At 42.6% G+C, this 21656-nt stretch overlaps 1 protein-coding gene and 1 pseudogene across 2 annotated transcripts; one reads left to right on the forward strand and one right to left on the reverse strand.

Moving 5' to 3' along the window:
* The first annotated feature begins 569 nt into the window (after nucleotides 1-569).
* LOC143334475 (uncharacterized) lies at nucleotides 570-7276 on the forward strand (annotated as a pseudogene). The gene is made up of 6 exons (XR_013078334.1): nucleotides 570-3650; nucleotides 4408-4744; nucleotides 5004-5216; nucleotides 6533-6682; nucleotides 6817-6982; nucleotides 7080-7276. The product of XR_013078334.1 is annotated as an uncharacterized LOC143334475 (transcript).
* A 27-nt stretch (nucleotides 7277-7303) lies between these two features.
* Nucleotides 7304-19695, reverse strand: engl (endoglin, like). The gene is made up of 18 exons (XM_076753295.1): nucleotides 18910-19695; nucleotides 18522-18588; nucleotides 18155-18275; nucleotides 17522-17694; nucleotides 16993-17130; nucleotides 16682-16856; nucleotides 16294-16465; nucleotides 16062-16206; nucleotides 15538-15730; nucleotides 15112-15281; nucleotides 14111-14266; nucleotides 12688-12771; nucleotides 12341-12595; nucleotides 11492-12019; nucleotides 10966-11110; nucleotides 10790-10891; nucleotides 9750-9861; nucleotides 7304-8901 (listed from the first exon to the last, which is right to left on the reverse strand). The coding sequence occupies exons 2-17, from the start codon at nucleotides 18546-18548 to the stop codon at nucleotides 9752-9754; spliced, it is 2694 nt and encodes an 897-aa protein (XP_076609410.1). The 5' UTR covers nucleotides 18549-18588; nucleotides 18910-19695; the 3' UTR covers nucleotides 7304-8901; nucleotides 9750-9751.
* Nucleotides 19696-21656: the final 1961 nt, after the last annotated feature.

The following is a 21656-nucleotide window of genomic DNA, read 5'->3' on the forward strand; positions in this document are numbered from 1 at the left end:
GCACGGTGCTAAAATGAACTGATGAACAGTGGAGATAGGACGATCAAAGATGAGGCTTTCACCATCCAAAGGGACTCACAAGCACATCTGCATTTGTAGAACAACCAGTAGGAACGCCCTTTCTCTGAAATGATCTGTGATTGGTCAAAATTTCCTGTCACGGACTGACAACAGAGCCAAGAGGAGTTGCAGAAGTCTGGTTTTTCTCTCAGATCTCTTGAATTACAATATGATGAAAAGTTGTCATGGAATGTGATGCCTTCCGCAGCTTTCATAGAATTCACATGCTAGTATTTGTTTTAGCTGTTTGCACTAAGAAACCTTAAACCCCATCAAAAAGTATTTGAAACGGTGAACAGCATTTATTAATATATATATTCAACACACCAGATAACTCATATCACACATATGCCACATTTGTCCTACGTAATTACCATAAGTCATACCATGGTGAGTACGCATCAGAAACAAAGCTACAGGAACATGAGCATTTAACGCCCCCCCCCACCCCACCTCCCTGAGTTTCAGGTTCCTAGAAAGGTAGTTTTTTTTTTTTTTTTTTTAACCACCATCAGGGGAACAACAAGCCCCTGAACCCCTCAAAACAAATGAGGCAGAAACCCACCGAACCCACCAGCCCGTCTTAGCTCCCAGCGCTCCTCTCGTCTGCTCTCCTTGACAGCCCCTAGGAGAGGGTTGCAAGCCCCCCACCACATCAACCACAGTGCTCTGACATGCCTCTCTTCATGCACATCAAGGTGAACTCAGCTCCATCTTAGGCTGCTCACACCAGGAGTCAAATGAGATGTTTGCAAAAATACAGCCACACTGAGAAATGCTATGGTTTTGGTTTGCATGCTCCCGTTGATGATTTGATTTCAATCTGAGGTCAGAGTCAGACCTCACTACTTAAACAAGAAATACAGATGAGTATTTGCAAAATACTTTTTTTCACAAGTCAAGAAAGTGTCATTAGTGATTGCTGAAGCAAGGTTGTTTTAATTATTACTGTCTTGTGAAGAAATGGTAGTTTTATTCCTCTGAAAATTTTTATAAGGGATTTGTGTATTTGATTATGGTGTTCTTCTGCTGCAGTCCAGCGTCATTAATCAGGTAGATAAAATATTCCTGTAGAAATTACCTTAAAGATTATATTCTTCAGTGTGGCTTATAAGTGTTTCTTCTATTACAATAGTCTAACTAACACAACAAATTGAGTGTAACACACACACTCAAACAGTGGTGTGACTGGTTTCATATTAATCATATTTTTAAGTAGTATGTTTATTTTTATTGCTGCCACTCCCTCAGTCAGGAAAAGTGCTGTGCTCTTTATGACTTTCAGCAATGGTGTGAAATTTAAGGATGAGCCATATAGAGTTTACACAGAGCGGAATGCTTGGTACTTTTTCTGAGTGACCATCCCATCAAGACCCATATGGTTAAAATACGGTATATTTTCAGTCCACCCCAGAGGCTTTGTGGATTTGACAGATGAATTAGTATGTCATCTGCATACGGACTGATTTGTGTACTTTCGATTCAGGCAGATAGTATACTTTCCTGTTGTGATAAGATATAGTAAGCAAAGTGTAGTTTGTAAAGATGGTATGAATCCATTATTTGGCAACCTCGATAGGTTTTTGCCTGTCTAAAGATTAAAGCTCTGAAAGCAGTCAATCAATCTAGTGTGGCACTTTAATGTTTTGTATGAAGAGTAGAGACTTTCTTAGTTCGGTTTTTGCATTGTGTACAGGTGTGTATGATTCAGAGTGAGCTGATTAAGGACAAGTACTGATAAGTTTGTCGATTTCTGATCTGTATCTGTATGTGTCTTTGTCATCAGCGTGACTCATTGTTTTTCTCTGCTATGTTTCGGTTAATTATCTAGTTTTTTTTCCCCCCAATTAAAGCCTAGTCATATCAGTTGTGTCACTATGGTTACATTGTGGTATGTGTAATCAGAGTAAAAATTAAGAACTGAGTAGCTTTTTATAATTGATTTCCACTGACTTCTATAATAGTGCGCGTGCCTCACAGCAAGAAGGTTGCTGGTTCGAACCCTGGGTCGGGCAGGGCCTTTCTGTGTGAAGTTTGCATGTTCTTCCCGTGCATGCGTGGGTTCTCTCCGGGCACTCCGGCTTCCTCCCACAGACCAAAAACATGCTCATTAGGTTAATTGGTCTCTAAATTGTCCGTAGGTGTGAGTGTGAGTGTGTGATTTGTCTGTCTGTGTGTCTGTGCATGTAGCCCTGCGATCGGCTGGCGACCGGTTCAGGGTGTACCCCGCCTCTCGCCCATTGCTAGCTGGGATAGGCTCCAGCCCCCCGCAACCCCAAAATGGGATGCGCGGGTATAGAAGATGAATGAATGAATGAATGACTTCTACAAGTGCAACAGAGCAAAACCCAATTTCTTTGTCCGTTGTTTCGTTTTTTTTTATTTTACTTACTTAGCGGAGTTGATACGATATCATCTTCCATCCAATCTCAAATTTGGATTTAAGATTTGGATTTGGATTTTAGATATTTTAACAATTGATTTGGGTCTGAAACATCTGCAGATCATTTGTAACTGGTGAGGAACTGAAGGTGGTACACCATGCGTTTGTAAATACAGATCGATGCAAACCTGCAGATCGTTTGTAAAGGTATAACAAGCACACTGTGTTGAGCGGTTTCCCCTTTGAGTTATTTGACTCAGTCATTACTTATGCCCCTTTTGTATTAATGCACATCTGCATTTGCTTTCTGGCATTAATATGTATTTATGATTGTTCTGGGCATCTCTGGCCACCAGATTTCATCGTTAAAGGGTGTGTGAGCCTGCAGTGATTAAAAGTGTCAGCACAATGAGATAATGCAGAACTAGCGTTTTTTTGTTTTAGTTTTTCTGTTGAACAGGTAGCTAAGACTATGAAGCTGGTGAAAAAAGAAAAAATCTCCCTCCTCTCACAGTTGAAACAATATGGGATGGCTGGGTACCACATAAGAGCACACACACACATACACACACATACACACACATACACACACACACACACACACACACACACACACACACACACACGGTCCACAATCAGAGAGACAAGTTAAAAAGAAGCTAATGTGAAATTGGCACCTTTGTAGTGGTAAAGGTCCACATGTTCACATGAGAGCAGTGAGATATTCAAACTTTCCAAACGATGCTCAGTGTATTTTTGAGTCCGCCCACATGAACAGTCATTATAGTGGTAACTCCAGCCATGACACACACATATTGGCCCAGCAGTAAATTAGGTTTCATCTTGACTTTGGTACATTTTATTAGCCACTTTTATTCACAGTGACCTGAAATGTGCAGTCTAGCAAGTGTCTGGAGAAGACTTTGAACTTGTCAAAATGAGGATAGCAACAGAGGTTAAAATGATTGAAATGAGGAAAATATTTTGAAAGCTATTCATAATTTTTAATTATTTTGTATTTCAGTGAACTTTTGGTCATATTTCCGTCCCAAACCTCCAGCCCTACAGTCCTCAGCAGCCTTTCAAAATCAAATCAAATCTCTTTGAGTCATGTCATCAGTTGATGGGTGTGAGAAAGAGAAAAGAGGACGTAGCCAGCAAGGAAGACACAAGAAACTCTCGAGACGTTCAGCTGCACAATACAGAGGTAAGATCAGCGATTCAGCTGGAATTTCACTGTTACAGTATCAAGTTTATATCTATTTTGTACATTTTTCAACCTTTTCATATGTACCTACAACATGGCAAATTCTACTGGTGAACTACAGCTTCCTCTGCAACATTAGCCTGTGAAGGATATTATTTTCTAGAATTACATGATCGGCAGATTACTAAATTAATAATGTTTATCGTGGAGGCTTGTACAAAATCTACATGAAGTTTTACAGACAAAAATCTGAAACAAGTTCGGGAAAATGAAGTTGCTAGTCTGCAGCATAGTTCAGTTGAGTTGTCTTTTAGTTTTTCTTTCAGGGTTTCCTCTTTCTTTACCTATAATCTGATATCAAGTTAAAATCAGTTCATACCAAAGAATTATTTGCAAAATGCCTTGTGATAAAATAATAAATTCAGCACTTTGTAAATGCAAACTTTATTGATTTGTTAAATTTTGGTCATGAGGAAATAAGATTCAAATCCATCTTGCTGTTGTTCTAAATGTCTAAATAGGGTACACACAGTTCAGATTGAAGTGCAAAAAGTGTACCACAATGCCAGTTTAGCAGTTGTCTGACACCACAGCAGGGTTATCCTCAGTGAAAGCCCTGAAACTTTTGTGCAGGTGCCAGGCTCTATTTGTGAAGGAAACCTCAAACTTTAGCATTGTAACTGAACATGTACCAACAGGTGTGCGACATCTGAGTGTGTGAGGCTCTAAAAGTGACATGAAAGAGCTGACTTTTCAGACTCCTGCAGGTTTGTTCTGTGGGATTTTTACCTCGTCTCCCATCAGCTCCGTCAGTCACCATTCTGCCATGCCACGGTCGTTCCTCGTCAAGAGTAAAAGGACTCATCTGCTTGGCCCATTCAAGGACGCCTTTAGACAACACTCCCAGCCCCACACAGACGCTGACCCGCCTGTGCAGCATGTGATGGGACAGGACAGGAGATATCCTGAAGATGCTGTGCAGACTTTGTCCCCCACGGCAGGGGTCAAAGACCTCCTGGCTGAAGCCTGCTCACCGTGGGATGGGATGGCCGCCCGGTCTCACGGTGCCCCCAGAGATGACGTTTGGCCTTCAGGTACCCAACACTTTCTCTAGCAGTGAAAGTTTTATTTTGTGTGACTGTGAAATTGTTATAAGTGAGTATATTGCTGTGTTGTGTGAAAGTACTGTTGATCCCACTGATTCAATTGACAGTTGAGATGAAGATGATGTGAAGTGTGAAGAACAAAGTGAAACTCAATATTCAGTGTTCATTTTTGTACACTCGAGGCCACAAAATGCTAAGCAACTAAATGAATCTCATTCTCAGCCAGTATCTAAACTCTGAACTAAAGACATTCCCATCATTGTCGTCCTTCTAACACATTCAAACAAAAGCCCCTGTGGAGAACAGAGACGCTCGTCTGCTGGTCACACCTTGGTCTGCGGACAGACACCAGGCATCTGAAAGAGAGAGAGAACTGGAGAGACTGGTCTTCATGTTACTGAAGCACACATCACACACTGACCTCAAATCCCCAGTCAGCGACTGTCCGCTCTGTGTAAAGGTAGGAGGCTGACATGTTCTCACTGTCTCTGTCTTTAGCTGCTTTTATAATGAAAAGAGGAAACCAGAGTGAATAACGACAACTGCCATGACAGAGAAGCTGGCAGCATGTCAGAAGGTGACACAGCAGAGAGGATCAGTGTGCAGAATAAACTAGTGCAGTCTGAGCTGTTTTATAGAATAATGATTGCAATTCGTGTTGTTGTTGCAGACAGATCAATATTTAGTCTGGGCTGCTTTACTTCTGCCAGTTAAATATATGGAGGGAAAAGCGTGCCTTTTCACTCTATGTTTTTTTTTTTTTTTTTTTAAATCTATGTATAAAAAAGCTTTTTTAACTCAATCTCAAAATCTCCAACTGTGGATAGAAAAATTTGTGACTGTTAGTGGTAAATAAAAGTCATTGCATACATTTGTTTGCCTAGTTTAGCCTCTTTTTTAAAATATTTTTGTATATTTACAGATCATTCAAACAAGTTTCATCCCATTAACACTGAAACCTTTGTCAGGAATGTTTCCTCTAAAAGAAAAATAAATGAATTTAACTGTCACCCATCTCTTGACTACAGCCTGATTGATACTGGATAGTTATATTAGTTATGAAAAAAACATAATAATGAATATTAAATAAATACAGCTGAAAAATGCATTTGTCGGTGTTCTCTTGTGGACAAACTGTGGTGTCATGGTGTCATTGTTTCTACATCACCTCGAACATAGCTTTGGTATTTCTTGTTACTGATCAGCTGACACCTACATTAATACCAACACATAGACATATCCGCATATCTGATGAATACGTCAACCACCATGATGGTGCAGCTCATGTGCTTGACATTTTGGGAATTATGCTTATTCACTTTCCGGCAGAGAGTTAGATGAGAAGATTGATACCACTCTCATGGTTGCACAATAAGTATGAAGCTATTGCCTGCAGCTGGTTAGCTTAGCATAGCATAAAGACTGAAAACAGGGGGAAACAGCTAGCCTGGCTCTGTCCATATCAAAATCTAACTAACAGCAACTCTAATGCTCACTCACGATATGTTTTGTTTGTTAAATTTGTACAAACATTAGTAAAAACAACAATTCGCTGTCGTACAGGGATGTGTCAGACTGCTTCCTGGCTCGAAGTGGTTGCAAGTCAACCAGCAGCAACTCCAGGAAGTTACTCATCCCAGTCTAGAAAAAGTGAGCTTCAGAGGTGCTGGTAGGCACATTTCGTCACTGTTACACAGAGCCATGCTAGCCTGTTTCCAGTTTTAAAGCTAAGCTAAGCTAACTGGCGCTATTTCACTCTCGCACTGTCTCCCTCAGTCTCTTTCAGAGGTGCTCATATCAGGAGGTGGCCTGCAGGCTCATGTTCGTGACGACCTCTCTGTGCCATTCACAAGCTCACCCTCAGCCACAGACATGCCGCATGGGCCCTTCGGCTTCAGAGCGATAGGCAGCTATGGCAGAGCTAAGGTGCAGCATACAGTGATAATGTTTACAAGTGCAGTATTTTTTGTCATTTTGACCCATTGCGAGCCCTGAAAGAAAACATTGCTTCATGTCTATGTATGTGGGCATGTGTTCTTATGTACTGTACATGTATCCAGGAGCGTAGCTTTGGCTGCAAGGTGTGTGGAAAGGTGTTCAAGCGCTCATCCACACTGACCACGCACCTCCTCATCCACTCGGACACAAGGCCCTACCCCTGCCAGTACTGCGGCAAAAGGTTCCACCAGAAGTCAGACATGAAGAAACACACCTTCATACACACAGGTGAGTGAACAGAGCAGTAAATAAAGCACGCTGTTGAATGCTCCTACTCTGAGACATTTAAATCCTGCCCTACGTTCTCCCTCCTGTCTGTCCTCAGGGGAGAAACCACACGTGTGCAAGGTGTGTGGAAAAGGATTCAGCCAAAGCTCTAACCTCATCACCCACAGCCGAAAGCACAGCAGCTACCGGCCATTCAGCTGCCCCTACTGTCAGCGCAGCTTCCAGCGCAGGGTGGACCTACAGCGCCACCAAGAGACGCAGTGTGGCTATGGAGACATGTACACTCAAAACTGAGTTCATGATGGAACAAAGCGATGGCCAAACTGGGTGAAATGGTATTTGTAAATAATTTGCAAGCACTTGTAAATGTAAAAACAGAAAAATATTGCAATATTGAAGGTAAATTTCAATAAATCTTGGCTGATTGCTTAAAAAAATCCTCTTGGTTTGTGTTGTTGAACTTAAAAACCTCATGTGTGTATTGTGGATTTGTGATAGGCTTGCAGGCCTGAAAGCCATGATGAGGAAACTCACTGCCAAAACTCATTCATCACTCATGATTGTGTTATTTTCTCCAGGATGTGCCAGGCAACAGTGTTCTTTGAGTAACATCATCCAATCACGTTGTGTAATTTTCAGGAACAATATCCCTCAGAAAGCTGGGAGAATGTGATTGTAGTCTGTGTTCATGCGCATGTGTGTGTGACTCCTCCATTACTGAATGAAGCAGCCGTCCTTAATCCATTACAGGTGGGCATCTGACAGAGATCACAGATGATGACATATTCATCATTCAGGATGACACTTTGACTCCTGCATGTGCACGTGTGTCTGTTTTGAAATTACTTAAAACACATGCAGTAGATGTTAGCATTTGAGCATCTTTCAGCCAAGAGTTTTGGTTTTGTGGATGTGATTTTAATGTTTTGGTTCACTCATGACTCAACAGGCACATTTTGAGCAAAAAAGCTCTAAAAAGCCACTGCAGTGGACCTGCCCAGCACCAAACAGCAGGCAGACACAGCTGGTGAGTCACTAACAGTGGAGTAAAGTAAACACATTTAAGTACTGTGCATAAGTACAATTTTGATAGTTACTTGCAGATTCTGATTAATAAATGTGTGTAAATAGGCAACAACTTGCCAACACATGAGCAACATTAACATTATATCGTGTTCACACCTTGCTCAGCCGTCCTTATGCTGCCAAGGGTCATTTATTAATGCTTTAAACAAATATATTAACATATTTTACTGGATACTTATTCACAACACATCAACTTCCCTTGCTTTATTTGTGTTCCGTGTGATTTGAGTGACACAGCAGGTCAGCATGACTTTTAGCTCTTGCCACATAAACACAAAAGACTCACATACAGATAAATGCAGTGTTGATATCCAGCTGAATCACAGTTACAATACAAATAGTGGAAATGACTCTGTAAAACACTGACTCTTCAAACAGGCACCTCCAATAACCACTCAATTTATCTTTGACCTTGTGTTCCGTCTTGAAAGACGACGACAGTGACGTGGTTTCTGTTTGAGTCACTCCAACAAGTTTAGATCCTGTTGAATCCACATCTCTTCAGGTGACAAGTGGCTGCCAGTTTTGAAATGACTTGCTGTAAAATGGCTTGCAGCAATCAAACAAACGTTTCACTTTGAATCAAACATCAGTAAGTGCGACTGTATTCGCATGGTTTCAGTCCTCTCGCATCTCTGCTGCACAGCGATGATTGCATGAGGAGAAATGCACAAACAGGCCTTGCCCACACACACTGGCAGCTGTGCTCACTCACGCACACACACACACACACACACACACACACACACACACACACACACACACACACACACACAGAAGTTGTTACAACCTCTGTCCCAGTTCTCCTCTGACAGATTTGCAGGGAGGAAATCCTGAGAAAGAGATAAAAGAATTAAACTGTTCAGACATGTCTGGCATATCACAGTTGAAATCTGCAGGTGCTCGCCTGATGCTGATATATTTTCTGGAACTGCTGGTGTTTCTAACCACTAGTTTATTTTAAACGCATCGCTTTGACATTAGGTTCACTCTGTGCCGCCCAGCAGGAGTAACCTGTGCAGTTTTGTCCTGTAAGCTTGTAAAAATGTTTTTCATTTGAACAAAGAGGATTTTGTGACAGATACTGAGTGGCAATGACCAATATGATATGATGTGTGTTGTTGGCATTTTATTGAACAGAAGTGACTCTGTTTTTGCTAAAAGAACTGGTAGCATTTGAAATTGAATAGTAAAGCTGCTGAGAAATGAGGAAGGCTGTATATGCTACATAACAATAGGTATGTTGTATAAATTGATGTCAATTTAAATGTCCAGTGTGTAGATTTAGGGCCATCTATTGGCAGAATATGGCAGAAATGAAATCTGATAATCCTAATTATGTTTCCATTAGTTAAGAATCACCTGAAAATAAGAATTGCGTTCTGTTGTTATTACCCAAGAACGAGCTCCTTATATCTACAGAGGGAGCGGGTGCTTTCCCATGGAGTCTGCCGTGTTGCACTGCCATGTTTCTACAGTGGAACCACAACGGACAAACCAAGCACCGGCTCGAGAGTGCCTTTCATTTTTTGGGAGTTTTGTGGCCACTGTGGGTTCTCCCTCACTGTAGGTAGGGATGAGGCAGGGGGTATTCAGTTGGTTGAAACCTGTAACCTCACCACTAGATCCCACCAAAACCCACACACTGGTCCTTGGAATGGCCGTCCTCACCAGATCTTACCTCTACACGGAGCTGGAGGACTGTTCCGGCAGTGAAGGTGGATTCCAGATGTTGTGGACTCCATGTGTCTGGTCTGTTACGTGACCTTCTCCAAGAGATGTGAGGCGTGTCCCTTCAAATATACATTTAAATAGTCCCTTTATAATGTCTCCACACAACCACACTATCAACTATAAAGAATAGTTAACTTTGATACTTACCTGACACAGAACTTAATTATGGGGATTTGTAACTGTTTTCCTATTAGAGCAGAAACTCTAGAACTACCTTTTGCATTTTTCATAGCCACCGCAGGGGACGGTGAGGTGAGGGATTCACCTCACCACTAGATGCAACTAAATCCTACACACTGGTCCTTCAATATTTAATGTGAGATATATTTCTTATGACTTTATGAATATGTAAGTAAATGGTTTGTGTAGCTCCCTGCTTTCATTTTCTGCTCCATCCCATAGACATCCTGACAACTAGACAGCTGCCTTTAAAGACATACTTTGGAGAGTTACTAAGAGTCCCCAGCCATGCCTGTGGCAGCTCTGTGAGGTGATATAGGCACATTGGTGCTCTCAGCTAAATGCTGCACCAGAATCATGACATGCTAATATTTAGCAAGTATAATGTTTAACATGTTCAGCAAGCTAACATTTGCTAATTACCACAGAACACAAAACTGAGGCTGTTGAGAATGTCATTTGTTTTGCAGGCATTTGGTCATTGATCAAAGTGCTGAATGAATTCAAATTTTGCCAAATTTAGTAGCCAAAAAAATCATCAAAAATCTCCTCAAACCTAAATTGTCCTGTTAAAATAGCAAATGCAAAAGCTGTCATGAACTGGCTTTGTGCTGAATTACTTGTGTCACATTAATCAGTGAGTGATGGCAGCAAAATAGATGTTAATGGATCTGATGCCAAAAAATTAGTTTTGTCCAGCTCACATGTCAAAGGTGGTGTTCATTCAATGGTGTGACTTTGGATTTTGGATGATAATGTATTTGGAACTGTAACTTTTCAGTGCTGAAAGGAAGCTGATCTCATTACCTGTATAACAATAGATGCACCACAGCCCCCCCATCAGACAGACACCCATCCCAAAGGCAGCAAAGATAATTCCCATCACTGGTCCGGTCTGCACCACAGAGCCTAGAGACAGAGTGTTCATGAGGGGGTGTGACAATATGTTAAACAGCTGCACAGTAACATTGAAGAATACTCACTGCCGTGCTCTGGGTTTGGACTGGCCGCTGGGGAGAGACTCAGTCTCTTAGTTCTTTGGCCAGCAGGGGGCCTCCTCATTTTAGGTGCCAGTGAACTAATAGGCTGGGTGACCACCATGGGCCTGGACAGGTTTCTGGTCTCACACTAACAGGTGAATACAGGAGAAGGAATACTGTTACAACCTTGCAGTGCTGTGATAGTAGAAGAAGCACGTGAGAGTGTTACAAAGCACAAACTGTGATTCACTACTACTGTAAGTGGGCAGGTTAAAAACTTAACTACAGTCCTATAATTCACATAAACATTTTGCTGTTTGAGTCAAAGTTGCATGAAAGCAATATTTTATCATTTTTAGCATATATGCTTATTTGCATTCTTGCTGAGAGTTTAATACGAAGACTGATACCACTGACATGTGAATGTATAAGGCTACAGCTCATAGCCTGTTAGCTTCATGTAGCTAATGCTTTGTCCCTACCACGAGTTTGGTGCTATGAGATGTAGCTGTGTTAATTGTTGCTGTACCTGATGTCTGGGTGATCTGGACACGAGTGGAGGGATATGTGTCCCGCCCTGACAGTCGTTCTTCACTGCTTCCTTCATGGGTTCCCCTCTTGTCGAGTCAGAGACACACAGGCGGAGGCTGCAGTGGAGGAACTGCATAGAGTCATTATAAACTGGCCGCAGGATGAAACTAAATCTCAAAGGTTTTATCTCCTCCTCCGCCCTCACACTTGTGCTGCTCTTTTCCATCCTTGCTCGTGTGTCCCCCCCTCTTTTTTCAGCTTTGTATCGGAGTGAGACTTCTCCATCTCTGTCATGTGTTCTGCTTTTTTCCAGGCCTTCCAAGTCTCCCTTCTCCTCTTCCACCTCACCATCCCCTTTGGTGTGTTCCTCTTCCTCTTCATCTTTTGCATTGAGCGTCAGTGAGGGGTCTGAGGAGCAGCCATCCCTTATGACAGTCCAGAAACGAGACTTTTTTGGGTCTGACAGAGGGGAGACCACACATGAGTTCACCTCCACGACATCTATGAAGGGCCCATTGGCTGAAATCTGCAATACGACAGAACAAAACACTGATGAAGGACACTGGTTGTAGTTACGTGTTTGGACAAGATGTATGATATGAAGAGAATCAAACCAATGTAATGATGCACCATGAAGTTAGTTTTTTGTCAGTTTTTATTCTGTTACTTAAATAAATGAGTGAGTCCGAGTACCTCATCCACATAATTTGCAGTGATCAAGATGCTTGTTAAAGTTTAGAATAACAGAAAATCAATGCCAATGAAGTCCTTGGCTTTGAAGAATTGGTTTTGGTGCTGAAAAGGCGAAATGGCAAATAAGTGCAGTATATATGCAACACACACAGACCTCAACAAAGACACGGTGGTCAGCAATTATGACACAGGGGCCAATCCGTTCCTGCTCATAGCTCTCAGTGACAAAAAGCTTCAAAATTAGAGCAGGACCAGATCTGCGTCTGGGTGTCGGTAGGTGGCTCAGTCCTGGGTCAGGCCCTGGACCCTCCGGTGCCCATGGGACCAGGCCTGCCTGAGGAGTGTTTACATCAACATCACCAGCGTCTGCAGGGCTGGAGAGGGTGGGGACTGCAGCCAAACAGCTGAACTGAGGGGAGAAACAGGAGAAACGGGGGGAATAATGAGGATTTATGGTGGTAGACGTACACACAGACGCACACGTATACACAGATAACTTACATGTATGCCGAGTGGAGATTTGGACTTCTTTCCTGTCTCATTGAGTGCAGGAATGGTCTGAGGCTTGTCTCTCCACAATAACACCTGGACAGAGAGGACGCAGGAGAGGGAGACAGGATGGTATGGGATGTATGGGATAACTCACTGCATCAATGTAAGCCCAGTTTTTGACATCTGTTCTCAGCCTGAACAGTACAGGGTACACTCTCATGTTGATCAGTTTTAGGTCCACTGTTGGTTTCTGTTTACGTGCTTCCTCTAGTGGACATCACTCCCAAATAATATAAATGTTCATTTTTATGCTGATGACACCCAGATGTTTGTACTCCTAGAGTTTATAGCCATCTCATCACTCTCAGTAACTGCCTTGACAAGATTTAGTGCTGGATGTCCTCCAACAACAATAAATCTGATATCATGTTATTCTGCACACTCAACTCCACTCTGCTCATCCATATTAACCTTGGCAATCACATGAAACCAAACATATTCAAAATTAGATGTTTTCTATCCTCTGCTAACTCTGCTAACAGATTTTATTGCAGATCAAATAAGAAACACTCAAGATAAGTTGATTTCTATTATCAGGATGATGATTTGAACATGCTGTCTAGCTTGGTAACATAATTATTTTGCTGAGGATAATTGTGACTTCAGATGTTCATATTGTTCCATGCTTTTATTTCATCCTGTTTGGATTCTAACAGTTATTCATGTTTAATGTTTATGTCATGTTTCATTCATGTTGGCAGTTATTAATATGTGATATAAAACCTGATTATTTTTACACATTATAGATTTTTCCTTCAGTGTTTTAACACATAGACCTCCTGCCTCTGCTGTTTGTCACTTTGCCACTTCTCTGAAATTACTTTAGGTCATCCTTTATTCCAATTTCCTGCCATTGAAGTGACATTTTCTCTCGCTTAATTTGCCCGTGTGCCGCATCCCATTTTTAGGCCTTGACTCAGCGCTGTTCAGATCATGGTGACCTGGGTCACGATTCTCACCGGGGACAACTTCCACTTACCACAGTTTCAAGCGTCCATTACGTGCTTTGTTTTTCGTTTTCACCACTGCCTGATCATCTTTGATCTGATTTTCAACTCAAACGTTTCCCTTCTGTGCTCTAAAAGCTTCACTCATTCTGTTTCTGCTGTCTGACTTCTCAAACCACCTCTCTAATTTTCTCTGCCTCCTTCTGATAACATAAGCTTTTAAAATCTCCCACAATTCTATCAAAGTTGAATGACACAGGAAGAAGATAATATGAAATTTTTTATAGATTAGCTTGGAGTGAATTAAACAAATTGAATAGAATTCTGTAAAATACACAACATAGAGTTTAATAGACTCCAAAGAATTAAAGCTACAATCATTTTCTGTATCTCTAATCCCTTTCTGTCCAAATTTCTCATCTTACCATGTTTTTGTACTGAACCCTTCTGGGCTGTCCCAGGAGCAGACCCTCAGTCCCACAGGAAATGACTGGGAACACCAACAGGAAATGGCTCCCATTGGACTGAGCCTGGCACGCCACGTCTCGTAGAGTCACGGCAGCCACTGGGCCAGACAAGCTCTGAAGGAGAGAATTGACGTGAGACCACCAAACTCTCAAGATGAATACTTAATTACATCCTCATTGCTATTTCTGCAGCCATCATAAATATAGTTTTTGGCCATTAGGGGTCAATACAACAAGCTGTAACACAATCTTGTAATATTATCAGCATATACAGTTGCCTATTTACATATCTAGCAGACACACTCTCATTTGGAGTTGTGTTTCTGGCCACCTGATGAATCGGGTGCAATATTCACCAGCCCAGATTTTGATCTCCACTGAAACTCCTGAGGGAAATATTTGACTCAAGCTGCTAAATGCTCCACTATGTTCACCAGCCACAAGCTAACTTTGTGTGTCTGCTGTTAAGAGCAGAGCGACTAATATGCAGTGGGCTTATCAGAGGTTTTTCCTGGAAACCAAGCTTGATGAGAGTGTAGAAAGTGAACCAAAACAGTCAAGTTTCAGGGCATAAAACCCAAATAATAAGTTAAAAGACACTAAAATCCAGCGTAGAGCTGAGGGGAAAAAGTTGGGTGATGATTCTCTGTGGGTTAATCGTTCTTATATTACATATCATGTGATCAACAGGTAATTTAAAAAAGGATTGATAGGAGCAGCTTTTAATATGGTGTTACAAGATTTTAAAGAAAGTTTAGTATACTGTATTTTATTGATTATAGTTAAGTTTTGCTTTAAATAAACATACCTTCCTAATCTGAAGTTGATGCTACAGCAGTACAAGCAGCTGCTATCCTGGTCTTTGTGAAGCCAGTGGATTTATTAAGTTGTGGTAGCGACCTTCTTTCTTTATGAACTGTTTACATCTAACGCTGCATCTAATACTGAGGTATGAAGACCTGCAGGATGTGTTGGTCCACGGTCACGCTGAGGCGCCCGTCATCACACTGCACTGTGAAACTCTCTCGGCCTGCTCCTGCTCTGCCTCCACCATTCAGCCACTGCCTCAGCCTGCGCTCCTCAGCCCAGGGAGGCTTCACAACCAGAGGATTGATCACTGCGGGCCCGTCTGTAGTGCAGACAGAGAGGAGACACAGAGACGGCCATGCGGAAACATTAAATACTCACACTTACACATCAACATATATACATTGATGGCTTTCATTTCTCATTCTCCATTTTAAAAGGGACACCGAGGACTAAGCGAATAATTCTCCTGGATGTAAAGGAAATGAGAGAATAACTAGAGCGGATCACAAAATAGAGCTGAAATGTTCAGGTCACTCACACAGTATTGGAAACAAGAGACACACAGGGGTCCTGACCTGTCCCGCCCCCAGCCAGCTGGATCACAAAGCGATTGGCTAGGTCAGCCTCAGTGTATGAGGTCACCTTGGTGTAGCCGCTCTCACTGACCCACACAAGAAGGTCAGATATGGTGGACAGGTCAGAGTTAAGTGTGCTGGACAGGGTCAGGTCAGGCTCAGGTGGGTCGGGTGGGGATACACTGTTGGAGGACTACAGACAGAGAAGACAGATACATAGACATGATAATATGTACTGTATGTAATGGAAGTACAGCCGAGTAAAAGATGTGTAAGACAAGAACGAGACATGCAACACGTTACAACTTCCTGCAGCCTTAAAATTCAAATGTAGACAACAAGGTGGAGCTGAGGAGTGATGAGGAGGGATGAGGAGGGACGAGGAGGGATGAGGAGGGATGAATCAACTTGCTGTACCTAAAAAAAACTCTCCAGGAGTTGTTTGACGTATGAATCAGGTGACAAATTCAGTTACAAATTCTTCAACCAGTATCTGGAAAAGCAAAGAGAGAGGGCGCCCTTACATGAACAGAGATATGACCCCGGACACCATGAGCCGTAATGGCCCAGTTGACTGGCACCGAACTGCTGAGAATCAGCACAATCTTCTGGGTCTTTGAGTTGGCCACCAGGGGCACAAGAGAGACAATCACCTCCACTTGGAGATACCTGAAGGAGACAAAGAGACAGACGAAGACTGAACTTTGAATATATGCTCTACTCTTGCCAGGACTTTCCAAAGCTGCATGTTCTCACCCACAGAGCCCTGAGCCCGCTGAATGGAGCTTGATCACGTGGATTTCAGGGCTGATCCCATCTGCTGGTGTGTTGGCGCAGCCCTGCACTTCCTGTTGCTGCAGGTCAGAGGTCATGTAGTTGTGAGAGAGGAACATAGACTGCAGCTGGCACACAGCAGGCAGGTTTGGATCTGTAAGATGGAGACAAAGAAAGTTTTGTTTTTAGTTTTTTTGAAAGGGAATGCGAAAGCTTCACACACACACACACACACACACACACACACACACACACACACACACACACACACGCACACACACACACACACACTACTTCAAATTGCCATGGATATCATGATGATTTAATATGATTTTTCGTCACTATTATATTTGGTTTCTTGGTGGCTGACCTTCTCCCAGTGGGACGTAGACTCGATTGCCATGTGTCGTATGTGTCAGAGAGGACAGGTTGCCGTGGTGTTTCAGAGCCCAGCGGTGCAGCGCACGTGGATGAAAAGGGAGTGAACGCACTGTTTGGACATGCAAACGAAGGCTGCGGGACTGTACGCTGGAGTTTGAGGATAACTGGCAGAAAGGGCAGAAAGACAAAGAAGGAAACTTCAGGGGAAAGAAAATGGTGCAATGTAGAAACTTATTGTTATGTATTGAGGATGTCGTATCACACAGATGTGACACACTCGTGACGCACACTGTGACTGACCTGCACTAGCACTGGGAGGTTGGGGGGCAGTCTCTCAGCCTCCAGCCACCAGGTGACTGGAAGCTTGGAGCTGAGCAGCAGGTGGAGGACTCTGAGAGGTGAGGCGGACAGAGACAAAGGCTTCAGCAGCACCGTCACCTGCACACAGACACAAAGCCAGATCTCTGTCATTACAGTGCTCTAACTTCATGTTCATTATGTATAACAGAAGACAGAATCTGATGCATTTTAGACAGTAGAACTCCTATATGGAGTCTGACACTGACAAAATTGAGTAAAAGTTTATCAGACAAGTCAAAAATAGTCAATGCATAATAATGTTGTCAGTTAAAATTAAGATACAAAAAAAAGCAATATAAAGATTCTCCCTTTGACTGCCAATGATTTGGTGAAGAGGCAAACATTTAAACAATTACTTAATAAAACAACAAACAGTCAAATTTGACTCTTCTGTTTGTTTTTTAGCAGCAGTCTCACACTGACTTACAGTCTGGGGTGTTGACCTGCTTGGAAACTGACAGCTCTTTACCCTGTTTCCGGGGCTGTTTGTCACTCTCCCCACTGCAATGACATGAGTCTCCTTGTTCCCGCGCTCTCTCGCAGCGCAGCCCGGACCAGCCTCAAACCTCTCCAGCAGACCCTGCACAGGGTGCTGCTCCCCCACCGGACCAACCACAGAGCATCGCATCTCCACACTCTCAGCTGAAGAGGAACAGCAGATGACTGACTATGAAGTGTAACAAAAATGAAACCATAACAGCAGGGAGGCGTACGACAGTGTTCTTCTATGTCAAATAACAAATCACATGAGTTATGAGTGAGATCAGAGCTCTGCTTCCTCTTCATGCAGGCAAGCTGGTCCAAAGCCTCCATGACTGCAGTCTGCTGAGCCAGGTCTCCAAACTCTCCTCCTGTGCTCTGCTTCCTTTCACTGTATCTCTCTCTGATGTGTGGGTGACACTAACAAAACACACAGTCTAGCCGTGCATACTGACCTTAAATCCCTGCTGGAGGGGAATGGAAAATTTCCCAGAAGACACTGTAACAATTTTCAGTTTCACTCTGACACTTAAAATAAAGACCTTTGACGTGTTGCTGCTAGAAGCAGAGGAAAAGTCACAAACTTGGGTGTAATGTTAACAAGTTCTAATGAGGTTTTTACCTGCTGTTCTCACCCAGAGCAGAAGGAGACAGTAAACAGTCCACCCACACCTGGACAGTGAAGGCATCACGAACATTTGACTGCTCCACTGAGTTAAAGTGAAGACCCCCCTTGCAGCATCCTGGTGAACCGAAGCATGATTAGGCATTAAGACATACAACATGTACTGTACCTCATACACAAGCCAACTTTCAGTGCTTTCTAAATTAGCCAAATCAATTCCAGCGTAGACAAAGTGATCACAGTATGAGGCCGATGTCGGCTGTTAACACAAAAATTAATATAATGATAACACAAACTATGTGCCAAGGCAGTAAAGTGATATGGCCATTCATTCATCTCATCATCAGAGCTGCAACACAAATACCTGAATATCAGTCTGAAGTCTGCTCATCAAAAAGGAAAAAACATCAGCACGCACAGTGTAGAGCCATCTGAAGCAACAGACAATGGATTACAGAGGAACACATTAAAGCAGAGATCTGATCCATATGTGTTAGACTCAAACAGCAGGAAAAGAAGGCAATCAACTAAACATTTAAGTCGATCACAGCCACTAAAACAAATCCTAGAACTTCACAAAGAAAGAAGATATCATTTCCCAACCTCTGCTATAAAGTTTCTGATATTATTTTCATGTATGTGTGTGTTATTCCCAAAAGCCAGCTCAAATCTGCCGCGTCTAGAGTTCATTTCAGGATCCCTGAAAGTCTGAAGCAAAAAATTTCTGGACTAAACATGAGAAGAGGACTCACCTGCGGCACCGCACGGAGGGACGGGAGGACTGCTGATCCAGCTGTTGCACTGCTGTCTTCACAACTCAACACACGCCCCCCTCATTTCCTAAACACGCAGTCACACACACCCTCCGTGAAATGCATCAGCTGTGGGTCGCGTCAGGCAGCTCCACCCTGCAGAGGTGCGACCCGTGAGGAGCACTCCTCAGTGGAAGTTCATTTGACACAGCGAGAGGGGAGAGAAGGGGAGAGAAGCTGGGGAGAAACGACTGAAGGGGCAATGGGAGGGACTGTGGGATGGTGTGACAGAGTGGAGAGAGAGATGGCGAGAAGAGGAATAAAAGGCTCTGAAAACGTCTCCAAGCATAGATGGCAACAGGAAGGAGGGCTACAGGGAGAGAGGGAGGGAGGAGGAGGGGAGGTGGGAGGGCTGGAGGAGGAGATGGAGTTTAACTGGCGAGTGAAATGTTTGGGAGGGGAGTAAAGAGGGGCAACACATACTCAAACTGTGTCCTGTCTGACCCTTGATTTAGCTCAACATTCTGCCCTCTTCCAAAGAAAACAGGACAATTTCTGAGTAAAAGCCAAAGCAGCCTGCAGCCATGCTTCCAGATCCACAGTCACTCCTGCTGCACGTCACAGACTGGCAGTGCTTATTTGTTTTTTATCCATTTATATTAAAAAACAACAACATTTGAGTTTGTTTCTGATGTGTTTGGATGGAGGATGTTTTCAAATCATGCTGCCAACTATTGTTAAAGGGGCACTACTGCGAAACAGCCCTGAATGTTCCTTTTTAAAAGCTAACAACAATAACAACAAAAACAAAAAAACACCCTGATGACATCACAATGACATCATCAGGGTGTTTTTTTTTTTTTTTTTTTAATCTGGGTTTGGCAGCGACTACAAGCCCATTTACATACCCACACTTCTAATCCTGCAATTACCAGTAATAATTCACACAAATGGGCACTTGCCTAGTTGGAAATCCTGCAAGTGTGGGTATTAGGTCAGAATCTGCATACTCTGTGTTTGAGAAGATAGGCGGCAGGTGAGGAATTTAAAGGACACTCGTGTTAACCATCAGACAGGAAGGGTCTAAAGCTGTCCACTTGCATTATGGGGACTGTAGGATCCAGTATATTGTAGTTTGACTCATCCCAGGAACTAAAAGTCAGGATATCTCAGCCTCGGTCGCACAGATTTTCTCCCTTTAAAAGAAAAAATCTCTCATGTTAGTCCCCCAACTATTTCAAATTGCAATACTGGATCCAATACAATGCTGGAGAGGCCCTTTAATGTTCATTTGTTGCAAATGCTTGATGTAATTTTCACATGAAAAGTACAAGCATGTTGCACAGCCATGCCAAAATAAAGCCTCCATACTCAGTTAGAATTTACACACACTGGCTCAGGAGACCTTCAGACAATGTTTCTGATGATGATTGCCATCTGACAGGGAGTTTTGGTTGGTGTTTTATCACTGAAAGTCATTTGTGATTTTTTGGAATAATCAACATGCAGCAACATTACAATTCAGTTTTCTGTTTTTAGAGGCATTTCCAATAATGACACCTGTTTTTAAATGTTATCACTCATTAAATACATCCATACACTCCTGTCATACTGATCATGGTCATCCTTACCCTTCATATTAATATTTTTTACTGGTTATATGTTTTCATTTTTCAGAAACTCATTACTGGCTGTATTGTCTCATCGTCTCATTTTAATTTGATGTATTTTTATTTTATTTATCCATTTGTCAGACTCAGTCTGGGGCTGTCTAGTTGTACTGCTTGTGATTGTGTATTTGACAGTAAACAGCACATGTCTGCGTTCGTGTGTGTCCACATTCATTCCCACTAATAATTCCAAGAATGTTTTTAACGATGACCATTTTAGGACACCATTAATATAACAGCTGGGACCAGGCCCGGTTCTGTATCAGTCTCCTTTCACAAGCATTTACTGTGCAACATCTACCCAATGGTACACAGAGATGGAAAATATTTTTACCAAAGTACTGCAAAGCATGCTCGGCCTTTTCAGTCCTCATATTACAGTTTGGCAGTTTGTCAGACCCCAAAATCCATCTGAGCTTTTGAGAGTTTGGAGAACTGATGTGGACATCAGCTGATGCAGCTTTGTTCCCTGTAGTGGTGTCAGTGTGACCGTGGACAAAATTACATGTACAGCTATCCGCTGTTCTGTGCTCTTCAATTATTATTTTGAAAAACTTTGAAAACATCCATACAATCTGTCATCAGTCAAAACTCTTGTTTTTCTATGCTGGTAGTCACAGTCTTTATGTATATGTAGCTTATTGTGAAGGATGTATGTCATGTCTAACAACAAATGGTAAATGCTCTGTATTTGTGCAGTGCTTTTCTACTCACAGCACTTTTACAACACAAGTCTGCACTCACCTGTTCGCTCACACATTCGTACAGCAGCTCAGCCACCTGCTCATTACGAGCGTTACCCATTCAAACACACACACACACACACACCAATGGCACAACATTTCGCCATTCAGTATCTTGCCCAAGGATACTTCGGCATGTGGACTGCCGAGGCCAGGGGTCGAAACCAGGGACCTTCTGATAGGTGGACGACTGCCACAGCTGCCAGATCTGAGCCCCAGCCGATGAAGAAGAGTAGTATCTAATCATTGTTGGGGTCTAAGTTTTAGTTCAGAATTTCTGTCTTCTGTCAACATGTGCCCTTAATCTGATACTGCAAGACAGTCTTTCTGTCTT

Source organism: Chaetodon auriga, chromosome 16, assembly GCF_051107435.1.
Source record: "Chaetodon auriga isolate fChaAug3 chromosome 16, fChaAug3.hap1, whole genome shotgun sequence".
Classification (NCBI taxonomy): domain Eukaryota; kingdom Metazoa; phylum Chordata; class Actinopteri; order Chaetodontiformes; family Chaetodontidae; genus Chaetodon; species Chaetodon auriga.